At 37.8% G+C, this 27,409-nt stretch overlaps 1 protein-coding gene across 4 annotated transcripts in view; it reads right to left on the bottom strand.

Moving 5' to 3' along the window:
• Positions 1-27,409, bottom strand: part of gramd4a (GRAM domain containing 4a) — a 169,251-nt gene that overhangs the window by 18,802 nt on the left and 123,040 nt on the right. For all 4 annotated transcript variants that reach the window (XM_059987465.1, XM_059987467.1, XM_059987466.1 and 1 more), the window contains 9 exons: positions 27,226-27,251; positions 26,111-26,202; positions 17,483-17,574; positions 15,142-15,190; positions 14,451-14,522; positions 9,733-9,776; positions 9,537-9,646; positions 8,008-8,162; positions 2,400-2,544 (listed from right to left, as the gene is read on the bottom strand). In XM_059987465.1, coding sequence (XP_059843448.1) covers positions 2,400-2,544; positions 8,008-8,162; positions 9,537-9,646; positions 9,733-9,776; positions 14,451-14,522; positions 15,142-15,190; positions 17,483-17,574; positions 26,111-26,202; positions 27,226-27,251 — 785 coding nt within the window. The remainder of the gene's footprint in view (positions 1-2,399; positions 2,545-8,007; positions 8,163-9,536; positions 9,647-9,732; positions 9,777-14,450; positions 14,523-15,141; positions 15,191-17,482; positions 17,575-26,110; positions 26,203-27,225; positions 27,252-27,409) is intronic.

The following is a 27,409-nucleotide window of genomic DNA, read 5'->3' on the forward strand; positions in this document are numbered from 1 at the left end:
CTATTCTGGCTTTCAGTTAGGTCATGTTTGGCCAGTAACTCTATTTTGCTTAATTAAGTCTGAGCAAACAAAAATGTACCCTTGCAATACATGTATCAACTGAAGTAGCTTCAGAAAAGGTTTTTTGAGAGAAAGTACAAATATCCACTTGCCTTTATGTGAAGAACCAACATCATATGGACAGCCCAACTCAAACCATATCATTTTGCCTTTGTCCTGGAGTCCAGGACAATTACTCTAACTATCACAAACAGCTGAGTCTTATTCTTCAATATACAGAAGAATAAACAACTCAGCCTCATGTTAACCCTTTTAGCCCCAATATTACTCTGTTGAGTGGTGGGGTGGAGGTATGTCTCTACCAAAGGAGCTGCAAGGCATTCCTTCCCTCCGCTAGTCTACAGGTTACCCTTGGGCAAGGTGCAGCACCTGCTTAGCCCCCACCCCTCCCATGAACAGGATCACTTGAGGTCATGGGAGCAGGTTGCATATGGTCTTATGTGCAACTGGTGCACATCACTGGTCCTGGTGAAGCAAACACTGATGCCAGGCAGACAATCTCTGAAGAGTACTGATAAAGACCATGATCGCTACTTCAATATTACTTGGCACATAATGAAGATTACGCCGTTGAAATTGCAGTCAGCCCCACCCCATCATTTTGCATTATTGTAAAGTATGCTTCAAGTTAATATCACTTCCCACTTCAAATAAAAATTGCTGGTAAAAAAGTGGGGGATTCTGGTGACTATGTCGACGGATACAGAGCTAACCTAAGTAATTGAAACAGAGGTGCAAATCAGCAATTATCAAATGTGCATCAGGCTTCACATTTATAGGAACCTCAGGATTCACACCACCAGGTTCAGTAACAGTTACTACCCCTTAACCATCAGACTCTTGAACCAAACTTCACTCAACTTCACTGAAACGTTCCCACAACCAATGGATTTACTTTCGATTCATGTTCTCGATATTTATTTATTATTATTTCTTCTTTTGTATTTGCAAAGTCTGTTGTCTTCTGCACTCTGGTTAAACGCCATAGGTAGCTGGTCTTGCATGGATTCTGTTATGGTTATTCTATAGATTTATGAAATACATCTACAACAAACTGAATCTCAGGTTTGTATATGGTAACATACATGTACTTTGATAATAAATTTACTTGAAACTTTGAAGCCTGACCCCACGTTCCTAAATATTTAGCAGAAGCCAGTCAACTTCCCAATGCTTCATACACTGGCAATGAATGCCAAAGGCAGGTCAAAAAAGCATTATAAATGGATCCTTTGAATGAGCTGACAATACGAGGATGGAATGGAGGAAGAATAATAGGATGAAAGTCAAGGAAATTATGTGAACTATTCAACAGCTGCAGTCCTACTCAATGGGGATGAATTTTAAAAACCAGTGAAGCAGCCAATGTCCAGCCAAGCTGATGCAGTAATGAGTGGACCAGGATAGTACTAGCTCAGCGGGATATAGCGGGTATTGAAAGGTCACGATGAGGCGCACTGGGAGGGTGCCTGAGAAAAATGCTGGTTATTGAATGGGACAAGGGCACTGCTTTGTTCTGCAGATAGGTATAGGTTCAAAAAGAGTATGTGAGGGACATTATGGAGAGTTCAAAATCCACAGCGTATACTACAGTAGTAACTTAATTTACTGAACAAAAGTTCAAATACCAAACAAGAGAAAATCTGCAGATGCTGGAAAACAAAGTAGCACACACAAAATGCTGGAAGAACTCAGCAGGCTAGGCAGGATCTATGGAAAAGAGTGAAGAATCAATGTTTCAGGCCAAAACCAAATGCTGATGAAAGGTTTCAGCCCAAAACATCAACTGTTTACTCTTTTCCATAGATGCTGCCTGGCCTGCTGAGTTCCTACAGCATGTTGTTTATATTACTAGAGTTCAAAAACAGACAAGTTAGAGAGCAAAACAATGCAATTTCTAAGTAATAATTTGATATGGAAGTGCATGAGTGTGATATGGTGAAGTGTGCAACAACAGAAAATGGGTAGCAAAGATTTTCTCAGTGATGGCAGACAGATCATACGAAGTTCTGTTATGTAGCGTGGGCCGATTAAAGGACAAGCGTTTCACAAAATATACTGGACTCCTTGAGGCTAAAAACAAAGGTATAGTCACAATTATTTCACAGTTTATGTTAATTTACAAGTATGATTGCCATCTTAACAGAGTCCTGCCATACAACAACACACATCTGGAGCTTGCAGCCACCCACCAATTTTGCTGTGTAGCTCTTATTACGCTTAATTTATTACCCAAAATAATGCTGTCCAAATATCTATCACAGATCCAGAAATAACAGCTTCAAATGTATTTTAAATTAAATTAGATTGTAATACAGCATAGACATAACTGTACTTACCTGGTAAAGGACGTTCATTCTCTGCTAAACTGAAAATCTCACTGAAGCTGCTCTTTTTGCTGTGGGAGCGTGCACCATCATCGTCCCGACTATAAACAGACATGGCATTGGCTGTAACGTTGGACCTTGACGCGACTGCTGGCATCTGTGGAAACATCGCAATTAGAGGGTTGGGGGGCACAGAAAACTACATAAAAGCAAATTCAATAGAGCAATTAGCAAGTAATATAGACACCCTTTCCTCACTATTATACCCTATTAACATTCAGGAAAAGAAAAACCTTGCAGGGCTGGAGTCAGTGGTTCCAATCAGCAGTTGAAGTTTCAGTGAGTCTTGGACTTCCATGCACATTGCGTGGAAGTATGAAACTTGGGCAGGTGGTGCTGCATTCAATACTATACATGACCCCAGAGTTACTAGGAAACTGCCTCTCTGATCCTAAGTAACTTCAATGGAAAATCTCTCAGCTAAGGTAGAAAGGACTTGTGAAGTCCAGTTGTGTGAATGACAAAAAAGGATGGTTGACAAGAGTAGGCCTGCAGATTAGTATGCAAAGTAGAAGGTAGAAGATTTTTTCCCAATTGTTTGTGCTTTGAATTAGCTGTTTTTCATCATTCTTATTTCTAAATAATTACTGCAAATTTAGTAGCTTTAAATGACCCAAAGGATCAGAGATATTTAAATATTAAGTTCACGTAGGACTTAGAAAAAAGGCACAGTTCTGCCCCAGCAGTCAGAGACATCCTGGGTTTAGGGCTCTCCGCTATGCTGCCCAAGGTCCAAAGTGCAGAGAGATCCTGTCTCAGCCAGGTGAGGGCTGCAAATAGATGTCACGACATGAAGGTCAGACTGAATTCAACATATTCTGTTCTCTTACATTTACTTCATATCATCTAATTGATGAAAAATATAACAAGGATCACTTAATTAACTTAAATGATGAAATTTAAAGTGTGCCTTTCAAAATCCTTTAACCATTAACTTCATCATGGTTATCACAGCTCGCAGCTTAATAGAATTTCAGGCCATTTCTGATTCAATCCAATGGTCAGATCACCTGTTAGTGTCATATAACCCTAATTATTTCTCTTTTCTATTGCTTTTGTACTTAAACTATTAGAATATGAATAACATTGTATTCACAAGATGTGGACAAGGAAGATGAACGATGCCCCTGAGTTCATAAATCCAGGAAAACTCACTAGAATGAACTACTTACAGCTTAACATTTTAAATATATTTCTCCCAGGATGATTACAAATTGTATAAAGAAATACTTTAGAAAGAAAAGGTGAAGCAAGCATTGTAGTATATACAGTGAGAAAAATTATATCTGCTTGTTCAAAAAAAAGCAGTTTTTTTTCTCTTTTTGCACTACTTATTTTACTTTATAATAGATATTTCTTATTCTAATTTAGTTTTTATGATGTATTGCAATGTATTGCTGTCACATAACAACAAATTTCATGGCATATCGTTTGACACGGGTGATCATGGTCTTTGTATGACTGCAATTGTTCTTGGCAAATTCTTCTACAGAGGTGGTTTGCCATTGCCTTCTTCTGGAGAGTGTCCCTACAAGATGGGCGATACTTTCCAGAGATCGTCTGCCTGGTGTCACTGATTATGCACCAGCTGCTCATAAGACCACCACCACCTGCTCCCATGGCTTCACGTGACCCTGATCAGGGGCTAAGCAGGTGGTTCACCTTGCCCAAGGGTGACAATGCAGGCTAGCAAAGGTAAGGAGCACTTTATACCTCCTTTGGTAGCGAAGAATCTCCACCCCACCACCCAACACAGGGTACACAGTATATGCCAGTGATATTAAACCTGATTCTGAAAACCCTCAAAACCCAAGCCTGCAGGTAACCTTTAGAACTTTAAAATGAATACAAGGGGCTCCAGTAATTAGAAGGCAAATTTATATTTATTAGATTCAGAAAAGAATTGTGCTTAGTTGGGAGTATGATGTGGAAGGAACAGTCACATCAGCACAAGATTAAAAGCAACTAAAAGGACCTTGTGCCTCTGGAGGGTGCTCTATACCTACTCTAGGAGCTCCAGAACAATCCAGGACCAGCAGCACTAAACTAACAAGCAGAATTGTCCTCTGAGCCCAGAGATTTTGACCATTTCCATCAAATGAAGAGTTAGAATGTTCATTGGAAATCAAACTTTTGTTTTTAAACCTTTTATCTTTTACCTGCATTCACAGAAATGCCTAACCACAGAATTAAACAATTTGAAAATAATTTGAAATGGACATTATTTAGAAGAATTGTGTCATAATATTATCCCAATGACTCTGAAATTAGGACCTTAGCCAAAGAGACCAATAAAGGTCAATATTGTGAATGGCGATCTTTTATCCTATTTTGAGTAAATTGCAACTCCTTCCTCTTAAATATTGGCACCCATCATAAACACTGTACCTCGCCTCAGATTCAATTTATCTCTCTGACTATTGGCTCAGTATGAACCATACTTTCCATAACATCAGCACCCATCTTTTGAGTTTCAACACTCTATTCCCTTTACATCACCGAAACACTCTTAGTCTCTCCATGTGCCTCTACTTAGCTTCACCCAAAGGCCAGATTCACATCATGATCAACTGCAGACCTAAATAATTAATTTCTCACCACACAAGTTACACATCTACCACTCTTCATAAACTTCAGCTTATCCAAAACTCTGCAGTTCAAATACTACCCTACTTAGGATCCAATCTCAGATTGCCCTTTTCTTACTGACCTACAATGGTTCATTATTCCCCAGATAATACTGGTTTTCACCTAGATGTTCCAAGGTTCCCATTGCCACTTCCTTCCCTATCCCTGTACTGCTCTCAAGTTCTGAAAACCTCAGAGCTCTGCATTTCTCTTGTATTTAGCTTGTTTACTTATCAAAAGTCCATTGTTCCACCTATTTCTTAAGTCCTGAGCTCAAGATCTCTTCCCTACATCTGTCCATCTTTTATCTCTTTCTTCCCAATTATTTTACTGATGGATTGAGATACAAATCAAAAACATAAAACAAAATTTGTCCTATTAGTTCATTTGCAACTCTCCATATTTCTGCAAAGAAAAGTAGGCACTTCAAGCAGATAAACCATATTGCCGAGCATAAGGGGCCAAAGATTAACAGGGGAGTAAAGCAAGTTCTACTGGACTGAAAAATCATAAAAACAATTCATAAAAATTGTCTGCTTAAGATTAATGTCACTATGATGTAATTTTTTAAATTTTCCAATAATAAAAATTTATTCCTGAAGATTCTGATTAATCCACGGCACTTTGACATTCATCTCTATTTTTAATTATGCTTTTTATATGCAGTTTAAGATCAAATAAACCCAGATGTTTGCAGGACTTCTTTCAACATTTTAACATATTAAATATATTAACATACAGTAATATTGTGCAAAAGTCTTAGGCACATATATATATAGCTAGGATTTTTACACAGTACTGTTGTAATTTTATGTATTGTACTGTGATGCTGCCACAAAAAAACTGAGTGATGATAAAGCCAATTTTGATGTGGATCTTTATTGTGGACTAAGAATGGGAAAGGAGGATGGGAGAAGAGAAGGAAATCATGGTAGTGGGAAAAGGGGAAGGAAGAGGGTAGGAAGTGGGAAACACCAGAGACACACTCTGAATAAACCAATTGTTTAGAATCAAATGACCTTGCCTGGTGTCTCAGGGCTGGGTGTGTCTGGACCTACACCACCCCACCGCCCCTCCTTCTCTGCCACCTGTCCCACACTCCTCCCGCAGCGCTTCACCCTCGCAATTTCCAATCAATTTAATTGACTTCTGAAAGGTGCACATCAGCAGTGTGCGACAATTTAACCTTCAACATACTACTTTCACAAAAGATTTGGTATTAAAACAGAACAAATTCAACAATTATGGGCAAAGGTAAATTATTTTATATACAGTGGATTCCGTTACATTTTGGCCCAATTAAGCAGCTGCCCCAATTAGCTAAAGTTTCATGGTAACAGTTAAAAAAGGTATAAAACTGAGTAACAAATTATGTATTTAGGTGAAATACAGAATTAAAACACTACCAATACTCCTACAGTACTATAAATCTGTGTTTCTAATAGCTATCGATGGAGAAATTTAGCTAGTGTACAATGCTGTTCTTTTGACAGTAATGAACAAAGTCAGCGCAGACACATAGTACAGATAATGGACTGTCTTCATATGATGCTGTTGATGATTGTATCCTCCCAGATTTTTTTTATTGTAACATTCAAGATGATTGCTGATATCTTCAAATTTTTCATAGGTCCTAACTTGTTGAAATAGTTTCATTTTCACTTCCGGACGTTTCTGGCATCTCCAAGCCTGAATGCTTGAAACCACAGTGGACAAAATAGTTCTGAATTGTCTTACTGCTTATTTCTCACCAAAAATCAATACTTTTTGAACACGAACACACACAATTGACGCTATTTAAAAACTGTTCGCTCAAAGCATGGTCAAGTGTCTAACTGCCACGCATTTGCATGCAATTGATGCTAGTTGGAAACTGTTCAACATTTCCAACTGCCACCTGTCCCAATTAAATGGTATAGTGTCCCAAATAAACTAGGGCAATCCAGGCTATTTTCTCAATTAATTTTTGTTTTTTTTTAAATGGAGTTGTCCCAAATTAGCAGCTGCCCCAATTAACCAACCGACCTAGTAACTGGAATCCACTGTACTTTAAACTTAATGTAACTTAATTGTTTGACCCTTTAAAATGGGTACATTCTATAGTTTAAGGGAGATAAAAATTTTGAGAAAGAACTAATTCCCTTAAACAATATAGAATTTCTACCTTAAGCTAAAAATTTAGCTTATATTTCCATAATCACATTTTCAATCATTTTTAATTGTTCTACAATTTCTGTGAACAGAAAATTATTAAACAATAGCACCACACAAAACAAGACAACAGGACTACAACTAGATCACACTTCACTCAGTAAATAATATCTACTTTATAATTACAGACAATTGCAAAAGTACACACAATTTTTAAAAAAATTGTTAGAGACTTAAGCCCTACCTTTTCAAACCCTGACAGCTAGCAGAAAAAGAAACAACAAAACATGTAACAGACAACAACTTACATCACACTATTCTAATTGGTGCTAAACTTAAAATGATTATTTTTCTGAATTACATCTTGCCCCACACCTTCGCACTCTCTCACACACATACATAAACAAACTAAACTGGAACCTTATTAAAGTACACTGATCAATGGCTGGAACAAAAGATTACATCTCTTAATCAGGGAGAAGAAAAATTAGATTTTTCATGTATTTCATTTAAAAGGTCAACAGATACCGAATATAGTTTAGAAAATGCTTCAGTGTAGTCAGTTCTGCAGACACTGCAATGAGGGGTTAAAGAAAATTCATAATCAAATTCTACTTTTGTAGCATTAACTACGTTTCCAGGCACTGTTCAAACCGCAAATGTGATCACTAGAGATATTTTTAAAAATTTGAATATCTATCAACTGTAGCCATTAACCAGGAACTTGGGTTCATATTGTTTTTACACAAAAGCACTAGGAAATTTAACTAAAAGTACATACCTTTCTCGTTGGAATAGCATTTGATCTCTCCTTTAGCTGAGGATCTGTGGGCAAAGTCTTCCACATGATATACGGAGTATCATATTTTTCTCGAAGCCTTGGACATCGTTTGAAGATAAAGTCAATGAGAAAAAATTTGACCCCTCCATAAAGTCCTGGAACAGAATGAAGCAATCAACTTCTAAGGGCTATAATCTTGCACGATCTGGCCTGGAAATATTTTTGTTAAGCTAACTAACACAGAAATTTATCTCCTTCACAAAAAAAAAATCTTATTCAGCCAGATTCTACACTAATGATTATTTTAAATATTTATTCAATCAAGATTATTACTCTCAGCTTTGGTTCCTGGCTGTCAAATTGCAATAACTCTCAAAGCTAATCTGATACAATGGCCCATACAAATGATACCCACTCCAAACTTCCCAGGAATTTTAAAGCTGCACCTTTACTTATCAGAATTAATTGATTAGACTGTCTTACTAGAGAGAGAGTAGCTCCGGAACCAAAAGAGTTTCAGGCAGTTGTACAACTTGAAACTTACCCAAAAAGCAAAATAGATTATATTACCATGACCTCATCTACCTCTGTAAAAACAAAATGTGAACTCTTTCCAAGGGAACACATTAAACCTTGTACAATGTCAATAATCAGAAATATCCTCAAGATCCAATAAATGTTCTTTTAATCTTGGGGTTAACATCATCAGAACTGGCAAGATATTTAGTGCACAGTGGATTTTCGTGCTCCTTAAGGAATTTATGACTGGACAAAAGAAATGCATCTATGGTTCCTAACAGAGGTATTGTCTTTTGCTCATCTTCATCTTCGGAGTGGAATGGATAATTTGCTTAATCTTTAGCAGGATACTAACTACATGTGAACTCTAGGGGTTATAAGGATATTCTGGGGTTCAATAATGTAACTGTTCTATTATCAATTTTGGTTGATAAATCATTAATTCATCTTAAGTTTACAACATTTTAACTTCTGATGGTAACAAGAACATGGAAATGTACTCAGAAATATTCTACTTTTGAGAGGCAGCTTTCAGTATCATCAGATTCAAAAAACACAAGGCATGCTTAGATGTAACTGATCCTCACAGATGATCTAAATCCAAAAATAAGCTCTACAAAAATATATAAGGATCAGAGGCATGTGTAGACTATTCTGTCCTCTGAGTTTGCTCAAATATTCAACATGTCTAAGGCTGATTTTCTAGCTAAAGATTTTTTTTGGCCTTTCACCATATCCTATTATTTCTTAATTACCTTATTGAAGGAATACAAGTCCACCAGTATAACCCAGCAAGGCATTTATAATGGTCACTGACAAATTTACTGATATTGTTCCCAGAACATTCATTTGTATAAGGGAACCACTTAAATTTGGAAAAAAACAAATCTCTATAACATTTCATACAGATGCAAATATCAATCATAATCAAAAGTATCCTGTTATTAAACACCACATCTGAAATTTTACAAAAAGCTTCAGCAAAAAAAAAATTATATGGTATTATTTACCTATAATGAGACCAAGAATTCTGTATGGAAAGAAGCAAGATGCAATAAAGAGGAGCCATAAGCCCATGTACAACTTCTGCGTGATTTCTGGATGTACCCACATAAATAAGCTGTAAGAATTAAAAAAAATTACAATATATAACATAAACTCAGATCAAATTATTCTTTTATAGCAAACAGCAATTGAAATACTTACTTCTTAATTTTTTCCAGTACATCTGCCATCTTGCCAAAAAGATTCTGTAATTTAAATTAAAACAGCTGAATTCATTTTAAAAGCAATAAATATACAAATCAGACTACTATGCATTGGAATGACATAACATCTTTACAAATGTACATGCTTACTTGTGATTAGAAAGTGCAAGTCTAATTCTTGTACAGCTAAAAGAATACCTCCTAATGAATACTAAATAATCTTTTACACTCACTCCAACAGAAATATAAATTTGGAGTTCTAATTACAAGAAAAATACTTTGAAAGACGTTTACCATGAATATTCTTCAATTATATTGAAGTATACTCCATGGTAGTGTAGCAGTTAGCACGACACTGTTACAGCTTGGAGCATTCTGGAGCTCAGAGTTCAATTCCAGTACCATTCCACAAGCAGACTCTGTACATCCTCCCCTTGAAATGCATGGCTTTTTCCCGTGTCTTTCAGTTTCCTTCCATGGTCTAAAGATGCAGGTTAATTGGTCATTCTAAGTTAGGTTAGGGTTAATTGGGGTTGTAGAGTTGCTCGGATGGCTTGGCTCTAAAGCCCAGAAGGGCCTACTCTACACTGTATCACTAAATAAAATTAATAAAAAATAAATTACAACAAATATTATGTTTCCCTAAATTCTAAAAGCAAGGCAAACCGATTTCAACACTAGCCTACTATGTCAATAGCGTAAAAAAAGGACTTGTTTTCTTCAAATTTTTCAGAAGACCAAAAAGTGCATCCTAGACATCATTGTGCCCTCATCCAGTCCTTAAGTATCCATTTGCCTCCATCTATATTCTGCTTCCAAAAGGCTTTGAAATTACTCATCAAAAAACCTTAGCATCTTTTTTTAAAGTAACAAAGAACATTGTTCTATCTTGGAACATCTCTCCCAAAAAGTATCAGATCTTTAGCACTACTGAAATAAAAATATTCAACTTTTCCTTTCAGATGTTGTTCTCAGTTACTGCACACTATATGTATTTTTGTCCTCAACCTAACATTTCTGTCATGGGTGGGCTATACCTTATGCAGCCTTGGGTTGCTGAAATACTATTTTTGACACTGCCTGCTATGAAACTTAAAAACTGCACACAAGGTGCATTTCATACAAAACCCATTGTTCTACTTTCTGCAACATGACTAATAGCCTGGATTTCACAAGAAAATGCAGCTATTATGCAGGGAACTGCCAACATTTCTCAGGATGGACACTACCAAGTTGGGTACTCCAAGCAGGCATATGAATTCACAGGCTATCCTGAAGAAGCTGCAACACTGCTGGCAGCCCGTGCTGTTAAAATAATTTCCCAGCATCTAGGTTTGGGAATCCACACAAACAACCCACAGCAAGGTAGACAAGTGCAATGAATCTTTTTAAAAATGTATTATTTTCAATGATTTTAATTGTGTTTCAGAGTTTCTATCCCCTCAAGATTTTAAAAACAGGTTTTTCTCTATAACTATTTATCATTTATGAACATTCATTCTGAGCTACCATGGACAAATAATTCCCAAGAGGCAGAGATAGTGGTACACTTTTTCTATTAAGCTTTAAGGATATCCTTGAATCTTTTCTCTGCTTGGTTTTTGTCCTTTTATTGTGATGGCGTTTGGATCAGTGTAGCTCTTCAATTAGTCTGATTTCAATGAGACCCTTAAGAATAAGTTGTTGGCCTTAGAGAACGTACTTTGGTAATGAATTTGGATAATATTTACAGAAACTTAATTGTTGGTCTCTGTCTAATGCTTAGAGACTGTTGCTGTCCAGGCCTCAGAATCATTCTGCACGGCGGGAATCAGAGCTACACAGTAGATCATGGGTTCTGCGCTTGGTTTGAAACAAACTTCTTTCCCCCCAGATGACCAAAAACTGCAAGTAAATTTCATTACCAATGTCTATCTTCATTGAGAAGCAGCTTCAGAGATACATAACGTGGTTCATGTTTTCCAGGGTCCAATCAGACTTCATTACTTTCACAGGGGCTTATTGTATAAAGGGAACAATTTAGTAGAGGGTATTTTCTTTGCTTATGTCACAGGTGAGGCCCATTCTCATCAAAGCCGGCGTGCCATCGTGAAGCAGACTCAAGATGGTGACAAATTCCCACAAGTAACCAAATTTGAGAGCAATGTCTTTGTAAGGTCAAGAATGTACAATCTTCAACAATGTATTTGGTAAGGCCAAGAATGAACATGTATAGTTGCCAATGCTACACCATACACTAGCCTTGGAATTGATGTGCACTGAAAATCAGGTCCACTGTTTCCTCTAAGTAGATAGAATCCACTTTGTGAATCAGGGAACAATTCTTCACCCAGTGGAAGAGGGAATTGCAGAGGGCACATGACAATTTTGCTTGTGGCAGACTTCAAGCAGACTTCTTTGCTGTTGCCACAATCAGAATTATTGCTACAGAAGCTATTTAAGTTGAATGACAATACAGATCCTGTTGCTTTCCTCGAATAGGATCTACCATCCTTTCAGATGCAAGCAATAATGGAAGGAATCAGGAGAAACATGACAACAAATAAGAAGTGAATGGCCACAAAGATTTAAGTGACTTCCAAATCAAATGACAGAAATTTTTAAAAAAGGGAATTGCTTTTAGATTGTACACAAGACTGCTTTCTCTCTTAAGGAATATCATCAAAAAGGGAAAATACCTAGCTAGTGGCAATTATAATAATATACCAAGAAGTATATTTGCATGGCAAAGACACTATAATATATTGAAAACATCAACTAAGGGACAGATAACCATGAAACCTAGATGAGCAAGCTGCAAAAAAAATCTTGGAAAAAGCGATAGGAAATCTTTAAATGGATAATCAATAGACCTCAAGCAATGTTCATTACACTAGAAGCTAAAGACCAATTATGGCGCACCATAAATGAACCAGGTACTCAGAAAAGTAATACAATTACCAATAGAAACTAAAGAAGGAAAAAAGGAACACAATGAACAGAGTGAAGATTGTGAAGATGCTGATTCATGCTTAGCTAACCTTACACTGTTCTTTGAAGCAGTAACAGAGGGTAAGGTATACAAGAATAATGAAACACAAGAAAAACCTTGACAATGGGGACATAGAGTCAGGGCAAAAATAGTTAAATAGATAATAAATTGGCTAAAAGAGAAAGCAAGGCAGGCCAGGTGAAAAAAAAAAGAAGCTAGTTTACTTAGTGGAGAGAAGCCATGATAGTGTAGTGGTGACTATTAGAGCTCAGGACATAGAGGTTTCAATTCCGGCATCCTCTATAAGGAGTTTGTATGTGCTCCCGATGAGCACATGGGTTTCTTCTGGGTGCTCCAGTTTCCTCCCACAGTCCAAAGATGTACCGAATAGTAGGTTAATTGGTCATTATAAGCTAGTCCTGTGTCTCAGCTAAGGTTTAATTGGAGGGTTGCTGGGAGATGCCAGGAGGACCTGTTCCATCCTGCATCTCTAATTAAATAAATCATGACGTGTTCTACAGGATCTATGATAAGAATCAAATCATAATTTATATTAATAACCTTGGGCATAAAGAAGCAACTTAAAAACTACAGATGACAGCAGAATGAAGATGGTGGGTAGCAGAGGAATTGTAGATGATAGGATGGTCATGTGTATTGCTTAAGTAAAACTGAAGAGGAATGCAACATCATTAGAGATAATATCACAGAAATTACAGCCCAGGGAGTTACATGGGAAATGAACTTCAACATAGTAAATGTGAGGTAAAGTAAGAAAAATGGAACTGGCCACTACAACAATAGGAATGGAATGGATGTGGCTAAACAAATTACAAAAGCAGCTCCGCAGATTAGGGGAGGAGTAAAGTACTAGAGCTTATTTCAGGTGCACAAAATTCAGAAATAATGAAGTAATATTGTAACTTTAGATGACCCCAATGTTCTCAATAGCTTTCTCAAAGTTCGAAGTAAATTTATTATCAAAATACGTATATGTCACCATATACAATCCGGCGATTCTTTTTTTTTGCAGGCTTTCTGATGCTCTGTTACAGAAAGGCACAGAAAGAGCAGGTGAGCAAAGAAGTTTAAGAATATGTTGAAAGGTTGAAATTTGGTGGAAATATTGGAATAATACTTGCTAGATATATACAGACCAACACTGAATAATTGAGACAAATGGCTTATGTGTTGTGCACTGCTCTTCTTTCTGTTCAGTAGTATTGACCATAAGAAAAGGCCATTTGTCCCTGCCTCTGAGGAGCCCAATACATTTAGAAGTCCTCAGATATAGTCAAACAACCAATTCAATTTACCCACAGCAGACTACTACAAAAAACTATGAGGTGAATGACTAGTTAATTGGTTATAGGATCCTAACTAAAATAGGAAATACTGGCAAACATTTGAACTCTTGGACCTTCTTAAAATACAACCAGATCTCTTACATCAACCAATTTTCAAAAAGCCTTAGTTTAACACTTGAAGTTAAAACTGCACCTGAAATATTAACGCAGGCCATATGCTTAAGTCAAAAGTGGGGCATGTACTGACAGTCTTTGGACTGTAGCAGGAAGACAAGTAATTGAGCTAAGCTGACAAGATACGAATTCTCAAAACAATTAGGATAATTGATTAAAATATATCAGAAATTAACATTAATTTCTAATTATTTTAATAGTTCACCTGCAGCAATACAATTAAATATTTTTGTTGGACATTATGTGCCAATGCCTCCAAGCTACCTGTGCTTTTTGTGCTACATCAAGCACCAGCTGGAATTTTTCAGATACAGTGAGATCTTCTTTTGAAGGCTCCTGTAAAGAACAAATACATTATTTAGCACATAAAGTTCTCAGATACTGTAAATGCCAGAACAAAGTAATATATAATTCAGTATTGAGTCTTACACAGTGATTAAATGCCTAATATTCTTTTCTATTTGCTGCAATGTTTAAGATAAAAGTAATCCTGAGTGTTCTTTTTACACCTTACTCTTTAACTCTCCAAATATTAATTGCAATGCTGGCTATAGTCCAAAAAAAAACTTTTAGAGACTTTTGTAAACTTTTGGAGACACCACTGGAGGATAAAAGCCAAAATTCAACACTTCATCTGTTACAAAATTGGTATCTGGAATGATACATACCTGCGAAGTTAAGGATAAGCTTGCCAGATTTATAACGAATGCAAAGCCCGAAACTACATTAATGACACTGTGAAATAATCCTGGAATTTATTTTATAGATTTTTAATATTTATTCCAAGAAACAAATAATTTCAGATACCGAAAGTTTAGATTACCCTTAAGGGTACAAGTTTGAATGAAATGAAACAGAATAGTCAAAAAGAAAAATTGAGCTAAATTGATCGACGAGTGCATAAAGCCTCCTTAGCTGTATACAGGTTAGTAACTGTAATAAATGGAAATATTACCACAGGATCTGATACTTCGGGCACAATACTCCATTGAATCCTCCAACCCCTGCAAAGTTCCAAAAGAGTACACAGTTACCAAAACTTCTGAGCAAAATCCACAGCACTGGCATATTGAACCATGGCACATCGGGATAAGCTAATGTTGATCTCAAATTCCTCCTCTTTCTTGGACCTAAGAGGTCAAATCCTCACACAATGTTACTGACTTGTTTCCTGACTCATGCAGCACACACACACTTTTACCCAAATCCAAAAAGTAGTTTGTAGCAAAATATTTGGTCTATAAAACATTCACAAGTTACAAGAGCTCCTTCATCTTATATTTATCATTGATTTTACAATTTTATTACATTTACCAGCATTGTAGTGTCTGAATTTCATTTGGATGTTTAAGTTATTAAAATTATACATGTAAAAGTATCAAATTATATGTCACATTATGGGACTTAATTTAGAGCAGAGGTTCTCAACCTGGGGTCCAGACACCTTGGTTAATGGTAGGAGTCCATAGCATAAAAAGGTTGGGAACCCCTAATTTAGAAAGATACTTATTGGCTTGGAATAATTCTGGAAAAATTGGACCAATTAAAATTTTCAGCTAAATCAAATGTTTCTTCATTCCTGTTTTTAATCACCAGTCTTCTGAAAAGCGTTATCAAAACTTCTACCTTTCCCCATCTTCCTCAGAGGTACCTGCTTTATCCATAGTTCCTGACTTGTGCGCCATCTCAATCCTCTCTCTGCTACTCAACTAACAGGAAGTAAACTTGGTTTAAGATCAAACACGCCAGTTCTTTCCCATTCTATCATTCCTTGTGTAGTCAAAATTTCTGGCCTAGCTAAGAATAAACAAAAAATGGGAATACTTAGGAAAGGTGGTTTCAAGCCTCAATCACTGGTGAGATTTGCACTTCCAAGCAGCACTGGAAAAAATTTCATTTATTTAATTCCTCGCAAAATCTCAGAACATTACCAAGCATTGTACTGAAGTGTTTAGAAGAGTCATCATTATTGAAAAGTGGGACATATTGCAGTTTACTTGAGGTTTCATAAACAACAAGATGACGGCCTAAAAATGTTACCACATTTTAACAGCCAAGTTACACCATGCAAATGCCAAGTGCAACAAAACCAGTCTTCATCAACTTAGCCAACACATTGCTAGCAGAGGAATTCAGACAATAGTTAGCTATAGACACAAACCCAGGGGTATGTAACATCCAACATTCAGTTTTGGACTTGGACACATAAGAACATCATAAACATGAAGAATGGGATCAAATTTAACAACTTTTAAGACTAAGTTTGTAAATTCCTTAGAATTGGATACAATGCTTCGCAAAGGCTTTCTAGGCTAATGTCACAGGAGCCATGTTCTCTATCTGCACTGCATTCTATGTTGCACGTTTATTACGTGTTATTATGGTAACTAGTCACGTGAGTAATGGCGTGGCAAAAGCAAAGGGAATAAGTTACACATTCGATCGTGCTTTGTTTTGGGCAGTTTGGAGCTAGGGACTGACGGATATCATATCTTTTGTTGACCGCTAAGATACACTTAATCTATTATTACCTTTGTTTAATTACATGTGAAATCACTTAAATTTACTTTGATGAAGTGCACTTAAGTACATTTAGTATTTCTAGTCTTAGTCTCATAAGTTTCATCACTTCAAAATTGTTTGTTTTGCTGGTTGCCAATAAAGGATCAAATACTGTTCTATGATTTTTGGAACATTAGTATTTAATTGATCGGCGGTTGTGTCATACAAGGATAACCAGCAGTGGCACTGGTTTGTACGAGTTGATCTAAAAGCACTGACATGCAGAGCTCAATGGCACAGCAGACAGTGCTCCTGTCTCACAACTCAAACACAGCCAGGTTCACTTTGGGTAATATCTATCTGGAGGTTGCACCATCTCAAGATCATGTGGGTTTCCATCAGGTGCTTTAGTTTCCTCCACGTGCTAAACAAATACTGATGGGTTAATTATGCACTGTAAAGTTATCTCCTAGGATAAGTTAGTAGCAAATGAATGAAAAGGGAGAACTCCCTTAGAGAAAGTAAATGACAACAACCTCATATTGCTATTATTATTATCTACCTTAAAAGTTTGATGTCATCGCAATTATGCTTACAGATAGTCTGAACCTAAACTGAAAATCTAGCAATTCACCCAAATGCATAAAATAAAATATTAATCCAGTTGTTAAATGTACAACATTATGGGGTGGGTCACATGCTTTAATAAAATTGCCCAGCCCAATAAAGTACTGAAGTGCCATTAGATTTTATTAACTTCAGACAGCAGTAAAAAGCAATGGAAATGTTAATACCTTGCAATGAGGTAATTTAGAGACAATCTCAAAATGGCTAGAAACAAGAACATTGGAATGGCCCAGCCATGCCACACAGCATTCATGTAGATCTGAAAAACACAGCGCAGAACAGTTAGGTTCCCTCCCTCCACCATACTAGCAAAATGTTAGGTATTTTGTAAACTAAGTTAATATCTACAACAAAATCCAAAAATATCCATATTCAGAATACCCATAAAGATATTACACTCAAAATTAAAACTCTCATAAATAATTTCTGGTGAAGAAATTCTCAACATGTATCAGTATCAAGGATTATTAAGGAGTCATTTTCTCAATTTTTTTTTAACAAACTGAAAATTCCTGTGAGACAAATCAAATGATTAACAATGTGATCATGCTCTAAGCTGTTTATTGGAGTGAGCTGTGGACTCTGCAGTAACAGTAGAAGGCAACTTTCCCAGTGGGAAATTTGGTCAACTCTGTTAAGAGACAGCCATCAGTTGGAAACCCTGAAGAGCAGTGCCTCAGAAAAGCTTGAAGGTCAAATTTATTTTCCGGTCTTAGAAACAGCAGAGAAGTTCAAATCAGTGTTGTTAGCCAGAAAGAACTACAAGCTACAAATCAGTGAACAGGAATGGGACAAGTACAGTGGAAGCAGAGAAAACAAAGTCTTTGCTCTTGCCTTGTGGTGGCAGGAATGGAAGCAGCCATTTTGTGACTGTCCTTGCAGCTGCCATTTTTGTGAACTGTTTGGTGAACTGATTCTTGCTCCAAACTGTTGAACATGGACACAAGGACTTTCTGCCAATGACCCACTAAATCTGACCATACTCTGATAAGAAGCTGATAATTATGTAAAATGGAAGGTTTGCAGAAGGAACATCCTGTGATCTGGTCATCTAGGCCCAGTTTTTAACTGACTAAAGCTTTGATTGGAGTACTGCACTGCTGCAGTAGAAGAGTTCCTCCGCAAGTCCAGCGAAGGAAGAGCTTTAAAAAGCAGGAAATATTTTCAGTGGGAGGCTTTGATTGGAGTACTGCGCAGATGCAGTAGAAGCATTCTTGTGCAAGTCTGGTGAAGAGCTTTAAAAACCCAGTCTCCATAAAAACGGGGTATGATCCAGTGGAGCGGTCATCATGGGAGTTGCCTGAGTCAGAGTGGTAAGGCTTTAGCTTATCAGGGCTTCAGCAAGAACAGGCAGAGGCAAGGTAAGTAGGCAAGTTCATTCCTTATTTAACTCTTGAGAAAATAAGAGGTATGTCTGCAGAGCCAGCATTCTCTTCAGGGTGTCAGATGTGGAAAATCCAGGAGACTAGCAGCCTCACCAATGGCCACATTTGCACCAGGTGTAATGAGATGCAGCTCCTTAGAGACTGTGTTAAGGAATTAGAGCTGTAACTCGATGAGGTTTGTCTTGTTAAGGAAAGAGAAGAGGTGGTAGAGAGGAGCTACAGGGCGGTAGTCAGCCCAAAGCTACAGGAGACAGAAAAATAGGTGACTGTCAGGAGAAGGAAGAGGGAAGAGAGAACGTCAGTGGAAAGCACCCCTGTGGCTGTCCCCCTTAACAATAAGTACTCCATTTTAAGTACTTTGTGGTGGGGGGGGGGGGTGCAACCTACCTGGGGAAAGCAATACCGGCCAAGCCTCTGGCACTGAGTCTGGCCCTGTGGCTCAGATTGTAGGGAACTGGAGATGATGGCAGTGGTAATAGGGGATTCTATAGTTCGTGGAACAGATAGGCAATTCTATGGAAGTGAAAAAGAAATATGGATGGTAATTTGCCTCCCAGGTGCCAGGGTCCGTGAAGTTTCTGAATGTGTCCACAATATCCTGAGAAAGGAGAGTAAGCAGTGAAAAAGAAATATGGACGGTAGTTTGCCTCCCAGGTGCCAGGGTCCATGATGTTTCTGAATGCGTGCACAATATCCTGAGCAAGGAGAGTAAGCAGTGAAAAAGAAATATGGACGGTAGTTTGCCTCCCAGGTGCCAGGGTCCATGATGTTTCTGAATGCGAGCGCAATATCCTGAGCAAGGAGAGTAAGCAGTGAAAAAGAAATATGGACGGTAGTTTGCCTCCCAGGTGCCAGGGTCCATGATGTTTCTGAATGCGTGCACAATATCCTGAGCAAGGGGAGTAAGCAGCCAGAAGTCGTGGCACATATTGGTCATTCTATCAATGACTTAGGTAGAAAAAGGGAGGAGGTCCTGAAAACAGAATACAGCAGTGTTACAAAGGAAGCTGAAAAACAGGACTTTAAGGGTAGTAATCTTGGGATTGCTGCCGATGCCACACGACAGTTAGGATAGGAATAGAATGAGGTGGCAGATAAATGCATGGCTGAAGAATTGGAGCAGGGGCAGGGATTCAGATTTCTGAATAATTGTGACATATTCTGGGGCAGATGTGACCTGTACAAAAGGAACGGGTTGCACTTGAATCTGAGGGCATCCAATATTCTTGCAGCCACGGTAACCAGAGCTACTGTGAGTGGTTTAAACTGATATGATAGAGCTGAGGTTGAGCCAGCACATTTACAAGTAGATGATGGATATAACATGAATGTAAGGAAGGACAAGGCCATTATTGGCTATAAATGGAGACAAAGAGTTAAATTGTACCACGAGGCAAAATTTAAAAGGGCAAAGGGTGTAGGACTGAAGGTGCTGTATTTAAATGCATGTAGCATTTGCAATAAGGTGGACAAACTCATGGCGCAATTAGAGATTGGTCAGTATGACGTTGGGGGCATCACTGAGTCATGGCTGAAATAAAGCAATAGTTGGGAGCATAACATCAAAGGATATAGTATCAAAACGACAGGCAGGAAGGCATAGGCAGTGGTGTGGTTCTGTTGGTAAGAGATGGAATTACATCTTTAGAAAGAGCTGACATAGGGTCATAGAGTGTTGAATCTTTGTAGGTGGAGTTAAGAAACTGCAAGGGTAAAAAAAACCATTGAGAATCATATACAGACCTCCAAATATTAGCCAAGATGTGGGGTTGAGATTGCAAAGGGAGCTGGAAAGGCATGTATTAAGGGTAATGCCACAATTGTAATGGGGGATTTCAATATGAAAGTTGATTGGGAAAATGAGGTTGTGTCGGATCACAGGAGAGGGAATTTGTTGAATGCCTACAGGATGGCTTTTTAGAACACCTTGAGCTTGTGCCTACTATGGAAAAGGCCATCTTAGATTGGGTGCTGTGTAATAACCCAGATCTTATTAGGGAGCTTAATGTAAAGGAACCCTTAGGAGACAGTGATCGTAATATGATTGAATTCATATTGCAATTTGAGAGGGAGAAGTGCAAGTCACATGTACCAATATCACAACGGAATAAAAGGATTTACAAAGGCACGAGGGAAGAGCTTGCCCAGGTGAATTGAAGGAGGATACTGGCGAAGATGACAGCAGAGCAGAGGTGGCTGAAGTTTCTGGGAATAGTTCATGAGGAGCAGGATAGATACGTCTTACAGAAAAAGTTGTTCTCAAATGGCAGGGGTAGGCAACAGTGGTTGACAAGGGAAGTTAAGGCCTGCATTAAAGCAGAGGAAAGAGCATATAAGGCAGCAAAAGTGGGAAGTTGGATGATTGGGAAGCTTTTAAAAGGGCAAACTAGCTGATAATATAAAGCAGGATACTAAAAGTTTTTTTTAATTTATATAAAGAATTAAAGGGAGGTGAGAGTTGATACTTGACCACTAGAAAATGATGCTGGTAAGGTAGTAATGGAGGACAAAGAAATGGCAGATGGAACTTAATGAGTGCTTTGTATCAGTCTTCACTGTGGAAATCACTAGCAGTGTTCCAGAGGTCCATAAGTGTCATGGAGCAGGAGTGAATGCCATTGTTATCACAAAGGAAATGTCCTAGGAAAACTCAAAGGTCTTCAGGCGGATGTCACCTGGACCAGATGGACTACATCCCAGAGTCCTGAGAGAAGTTGCTGAAGAGATAATGGATACATTGGTCATGATCTTTCAAGAATCACTTGATTTTGGCATGTGGCATGGTCCTGGAGAAATGAAAATTACAAATGTCACCCACTTGTAAAGAAAGGAGGAAGGCAAAAGAAAGGAAATTATAGGCCAGTTAGCCTAACCTCAGGGTTTGGGAAAGTGTTGTACTCTATTAGTGAGGATGAGGTTTCGGGGTACTCAGAGACTAATGACAAAATAAGTCAAAGTCAGCGTGATTTCTGTAAAGGGAAATCTTCCCTGACATATCTGTCAGGAGTTCTTCGAGGAAGTAACCAGCAGGGTGGACAAAGGAGAGGCAGTGGATGTCATTTACATGGATTTTCAAAAGGCATTTGATAAGGTTAAGCTTAAGATTTTCTCTTTAGCTTAACAAGATAAAATCCTATGGCGTTACAAGAAAGATACTGGCATGGATAGAGGAGTGGCTGGCAGCCAGGAGGCAGTGAGTGGGAAGAAAGGGGGCCTTTCCTGTTTAGGTGCCAGTGACTAGTGGTGCTCCTCAGGGGTCAGTATTGGGACCACTACTTTTGACATTGCTTGTCAATGATTTAGATAATGGAATTGATGGCTTTGTGGCAAAGTTTGCTGATAATACGAAGGTAGATGACGGGGCAGGTAGTGCTGAGGAAGCAATGAGATTGCAGCAAGACTTGAGCAAATTGGAAGAATGGGCAATAAAAGGTGGAATACAGTGTTGGGAAATGTATGATAATGCATTTTGGTAAAAGGAACAATAGCGCAGACTATTACCTAAATAGGGAGACAATTCAAACATCAGAGATGCAGAGGGACTTGGGACTCCCCGTGCAAGACTTCCAGAAGGTTAATTTACAGGTTGAACCTGTGCTAAAGAAAGCAAATACAATGTTGACATTTAATTCAAGGGGAATAGAATAAAAAAGCAAGGAGTTAACGCTGAGGCTTTATAAGACACTGTCAACAGTTTTAGGCCCCGTATCTCAGAAAGGATGTGTTGTCATTGGACAGAGTCCAGAGGAGGTTCAGAAGCTGATTCCAGGAATGAATAGGGTTAACATGAGTAGTTTTGGGCCTGGATTCACTGGAATTTAGAAGAATGTGGGGGATCTCATTGAAACCTACCGAATGTTGAAAGGACTAGATAAGGTGGATGTGGAGAGAATGTGGGGGTATGGCAACCTTTCAGAACAGAGGTAAGGAGAATTCTTTTTAGCCAAACAGTGGGGAATCTGTGGATTTCTCTGCCACAGACTGCGGTGGAGGCCAATTCCATAGGTATATTTAAAGCAGAAGTTGATAGTTTACTGATTGGTCAGGGCATCCAAGGATATGGCGAGAAGGCAGCTGTATGGGGTTGAGTGGGATCAGCTATGATGGAATGGTGGAGTGGACTCATGGGCTGAATGGCCTAATCCTGCTCCTATGTCTTATGGACCTATTTAGAACAGTTTAAACTAGTCAGAGTAGGACAGAACTAAAGAAATCACCCAAGGCACAAGGCTAGAGGAAACAGTCATAATGCAATACAACTTCTAGTCCTGGGACACATCCAATGAAAAGCTGACACAAATCAGAGAGATGACCTTGAGCCACCAAAATTGAAACATCATAGATTGATCTAACAAGGAAAAAGAATAAGAGTGAAGGATTATGGGAGCACAAGTGGCAACAACTCTGTGGAGATCAACAATCTCAGAAGTGGATGACCCCACGTCAGAAACAAAGAGATTATATTGGGATCAAGAAGATCACCAGGCCAGCATAGACTCATGTTTCTATGTATTACCTTTTCTCTTATTTGAAAGCTCATGGAGGGTCAGGGAAATCTGGTGGATGTGTACATGGGTATTTAATTGTGTAAATTCATGTGTTTGATAGCTAAACCGATAAAGATACTTGTCAACAGATACAGATCTTCTCTGTGCCTAACTAATCATTTAGGATTAATCCTTGTAACAGTTTCAAGTAATGGCCAATAAGAACTAGGCTTTTCAGTCCTCTAAACCGACTCTACCACTCAATAGGATCGTGACTAATCTGACATTTTTCAAGGCCACTTTCCTAACCTTTCCCCATTAGCTATATTTGCTTAGTGATCAGAAATTTATCTTTCTCACCCTTAAATATATAGATGGACATTGTCCTCATGCTCCCTGTGACAAGGAATACCAAAAACCCAGTCTTCTTATTCTGAGGCCACTGACATGGTTCTGGGCTCTCCCTCTTAGCATTTATCCTCTCTAGCCTCAAATAATCCTGTACATTTCAATAAAATCGCCTCTCATTCTTCTAAAGTCTCATGAGTTGAGTCCCAAGCTGTTTAACCTTTTCTCACAGGGAAATCTGTGATCACCCCACTGAGTATTCTCCAAAATGCCTCCAATAAATTAATACCTTTCATTACACAGAGTGAACAAGTTTGTTCATAGTAATCAATATCTAGTCTCAATAGTACCTTGTATATTTGCCGTAAGACTTTTGTACGTTTATACTCCAACTTTCTTGAAGGCTCAGCATTCCTTTGCCCTTCCAATTGCTGCATAAGAGTATTAGCTTTCTGTGCTCCATGTGCAAGGTATCAGCTTTTCTCCATTTAAATCAATTTTATTCTTCCTTCCAAAATAAACAACTTCATATTTCCCAAAATATAGTTCGTTTGCTCATTTTTTGCCCACTCACTCAAACCATCAACACCTCTCTGTAAACCATCTGCATTCTGCTTGCACATTTACTTTCCCATATATTCACTTCCATCCTGCATGTGATTAATATATACTGTAAACTATGTGGTGCCAGCACCGGTTCCATGGTAACCCACTAATTACAAGTTACCAATTCAGGTTTCAGAAAGTGACTTAGCGCAGCTCCAGTTGACAGAGACAATACGACTGTTTCAGATAAAATCTTTCAGAATGGAAAACTACAAGCATATTGCCAACATTTTTAAAACATGTGAGATTGAAACCAGGAAATTATAGACCAGCTCATCAAACTAACGAGAAACTTGAGCTGATTAAGCCTTCGGTGTCTAACAAATCTAATAGATGTTCTTGGACAAACTATTCCAATGACAGACAGCAGAATGTTAACTGATGTAACTCAAATGGACTTCCAGAGGAATTCAATAAAATTCTATGCAAAAATCTGTAAGCTAAAATTAACTTTAATTGAATTGGAGTTAGGAATTGGAAGGAAGTGAGTGGTGTTCCATGAGAACTTGTGCTTGAGTCTAAATAATTGACTACATATTAATAAGTTATATCACATAATACAGAACTATATACCTGTTTACTGACAACACAAAACACTATATGTAACGTAGAAATGAGCATTAAATTATGAGACCTAGTATATTAAACATGTGACTGTAGCATACATTTCATTCAAGACATAAATATGAGGTCATTCATTTAGACAGCAAAAATAACAACATGGTTTTATAATAATGAAAGTAAGATTAATGGCATTGCTGAGATATTACAGTACATATACACAGATGGCCAATATGTATTGGACAGGTATTGAAAATAATCAATAATAGAATCCATTAATGCTCTGTATACCAGAGGAAAGAGCTGCCATAATTCTACAAGGCACTGGTTGGAAAAACAACGGGCAAAGCAGAGTCCTTAAAAAGAATTCCCATGAAAGGAAAGCAGCAAGTAGTCACAGAAAGTAACCAGGGTACCAAGGGTTAAATTACAAAGTGGGATTATATGAATTAGCTTGAATGCCCTGGAAAACAGAACTAGATCATTGAGCTTTTGAGAATTGAATGGAAGATATAGAGCAGATAAAAGAGCTGTATTCACTGGTGGGGAGTCCAAAACAAAAGATTATAACCTTAAATCAGACCCAGCCCATTCAGAAGGGAATTCAGAAAAAGGCACTTCACACAAAATAGAGAAAAACTATATATAACTCTGACAAAAAGTGAGTCTAAATCTCCCATCAATTTTGCTACCCAAGAAAAGTAAGGAATATTTTTTTAAAAAGGTATCCTGGGTGGGCAGGATTTGGCTGCAGACCCACCATGATATAATTCAATGGGCAAATAAAATCATACCTGTTCTGATATTTCTGTGAGAGACCTACTCAGATATTCAGCAAAAACAAATCCCAGTAGTGAAAATAAGGCAATTTAAGATAAAAGAGTAATTCAGAAACACAAAAGGAAAGTCTGGAGCTGCTGGAAATACAGAGCAAAACACACAATGTGCTGAGTAAACTCAGCAGGCCATGCAGCATCTATGGAAGTGAATAGGTAGTTGACATTTTGGACAGAGACCCGCTTTCAGGACGGGAGCTGAAGGGGGAAGATGCCAGAACAAAAAGGTGGGGGGGAGGAGAGGGAGGATAGCTAGTAGGTGATAGGTGAAAACAGGTGGGTGGGAAAGGTCAGGGGCTGGAGAAGAAGAATGATAGGAGAGGAGAGCTGGACCATAGGAGAAAGCAGGAGGACACCCAGAGTAATTGCATTCATCAATCAAAATTATACAGTTGATACTGTCAGAAAGAATTGTGTGAAATTTCCACAGATCTCAAATTCTCTGCTGTAACTACAATGGATTCTCCAGAGGATCCACAGAAATTATGCCAGATCAGGAATCTCCACACCATTGCATCTCAAAGTAAATGCACAATATCATGCTAAACAAGCCCACACCATTAACTACTTACAATAAAGGCAATTACTGAAGTGTATACAGAGTGCCAATTTGATAAGGCTGACAGGTTCTTTAAGAAACTGGTAACTGGTTTGGCACCTCGTTCTGAAAGTAAATAAAAGAAAGTGATCCTGCAGCCTTTCCTTAAAAATATAATCAATAAAATACCCCATTCTTCTTCTGAATATTTTCTTTGCAACAATAAATTACTTCTATTGCTAAGAATCCACAATAAATCTATTTTAAATTACAATGTTCACTTTAATAAAGTTAACAGTAATGGCAACCAGGACAACACATACAAAATGCTGGAGGAGCTCAGCAGGTCAGGCAGCATCTATGGAGGAGAGTAAACAGTCAACCTTTCAGGCTGAGACTCTTCATCAGGACTCAGCAATAGTAACCAACTGTATTATTGAACAGTGACATATTGCATGATATGAAAGAGTGAATAGCCAAGTTGTAACTGACCTACAGGCCTGTATCTGTGATCTGGACAGGAAACTGGAACGGAACTATTCTAGTTTTGCCATTTTGAGAACGTGTATTTGAAATTGCATTTAAATGCATCTACAATCTTAAAATGAAACACAGGAAGAACTTACAGTGAATGACACCTCATCACATCATAAGATCAACACTGCTTCACTACTTGGGGTTATTTAAAAATGCAGCAAAACTGCATTAATGTTTAATTAACATGTGAACAGAAAATATTAACTGCTTCAAGACCAAAAGTGATAGAATTTTTTAATATGGTCATCAAGCAATATTTTAGTAATATTCATGAACTGTGAAAACAATTGCAGTCACACATTGCTATTTTTGGAAAGGAAACAAGGATAACTGATCAATAGTATAATTAAGGGTACATCTGATAACATGGGGCTTTACACTGTTCTTTCCAAAAATAAATGTGTTCTAACAAGATCCCTACTTAATATTGATTTTAACAATATTAATTTGCCAGAAGGATGTCACAGATTAAAGTCATTTTATGGCAGGAAAGCCTCCAAAACTTTACAAGATGAAATGCAATGCAAACAGAAAACATGAGTTTAGTAACAGGATTCCAATACTTTCAAAAAGCTTGTCTCACCCCCCCCCAAAGAAAATTGATATACTTACTTAATCTTCTCATATTTTCAGTTAACCTAGAAAAATATAAATTGATGAGGCACCATTTAAAATTAAAATAACTACATTTTTCTATTCGAAAAATAAGAAAGGTTTATAAACATATCTTCACATAGTAACCAAAGGTATGGATTTGATGTCGTTCATATTTTTACCTCTTGTGAAACAACTGCTC

The sequence above is a fragment of the Hypanus sabinus genome, chromosome 13 (assembly GCF_030144855.1).
Source record: "Hypanus sabinus isolate sHypSab1 chromosome 13, sHypSab1.hap1, whole genome shotgun sequence".
NCBI classification, from domain to species: Eukaryota; Metazoa; Chordata; class Chondrichthyes; order Myliobatiformes; family Dasyatidae; genus Hypanus; species Hypanus sabinus.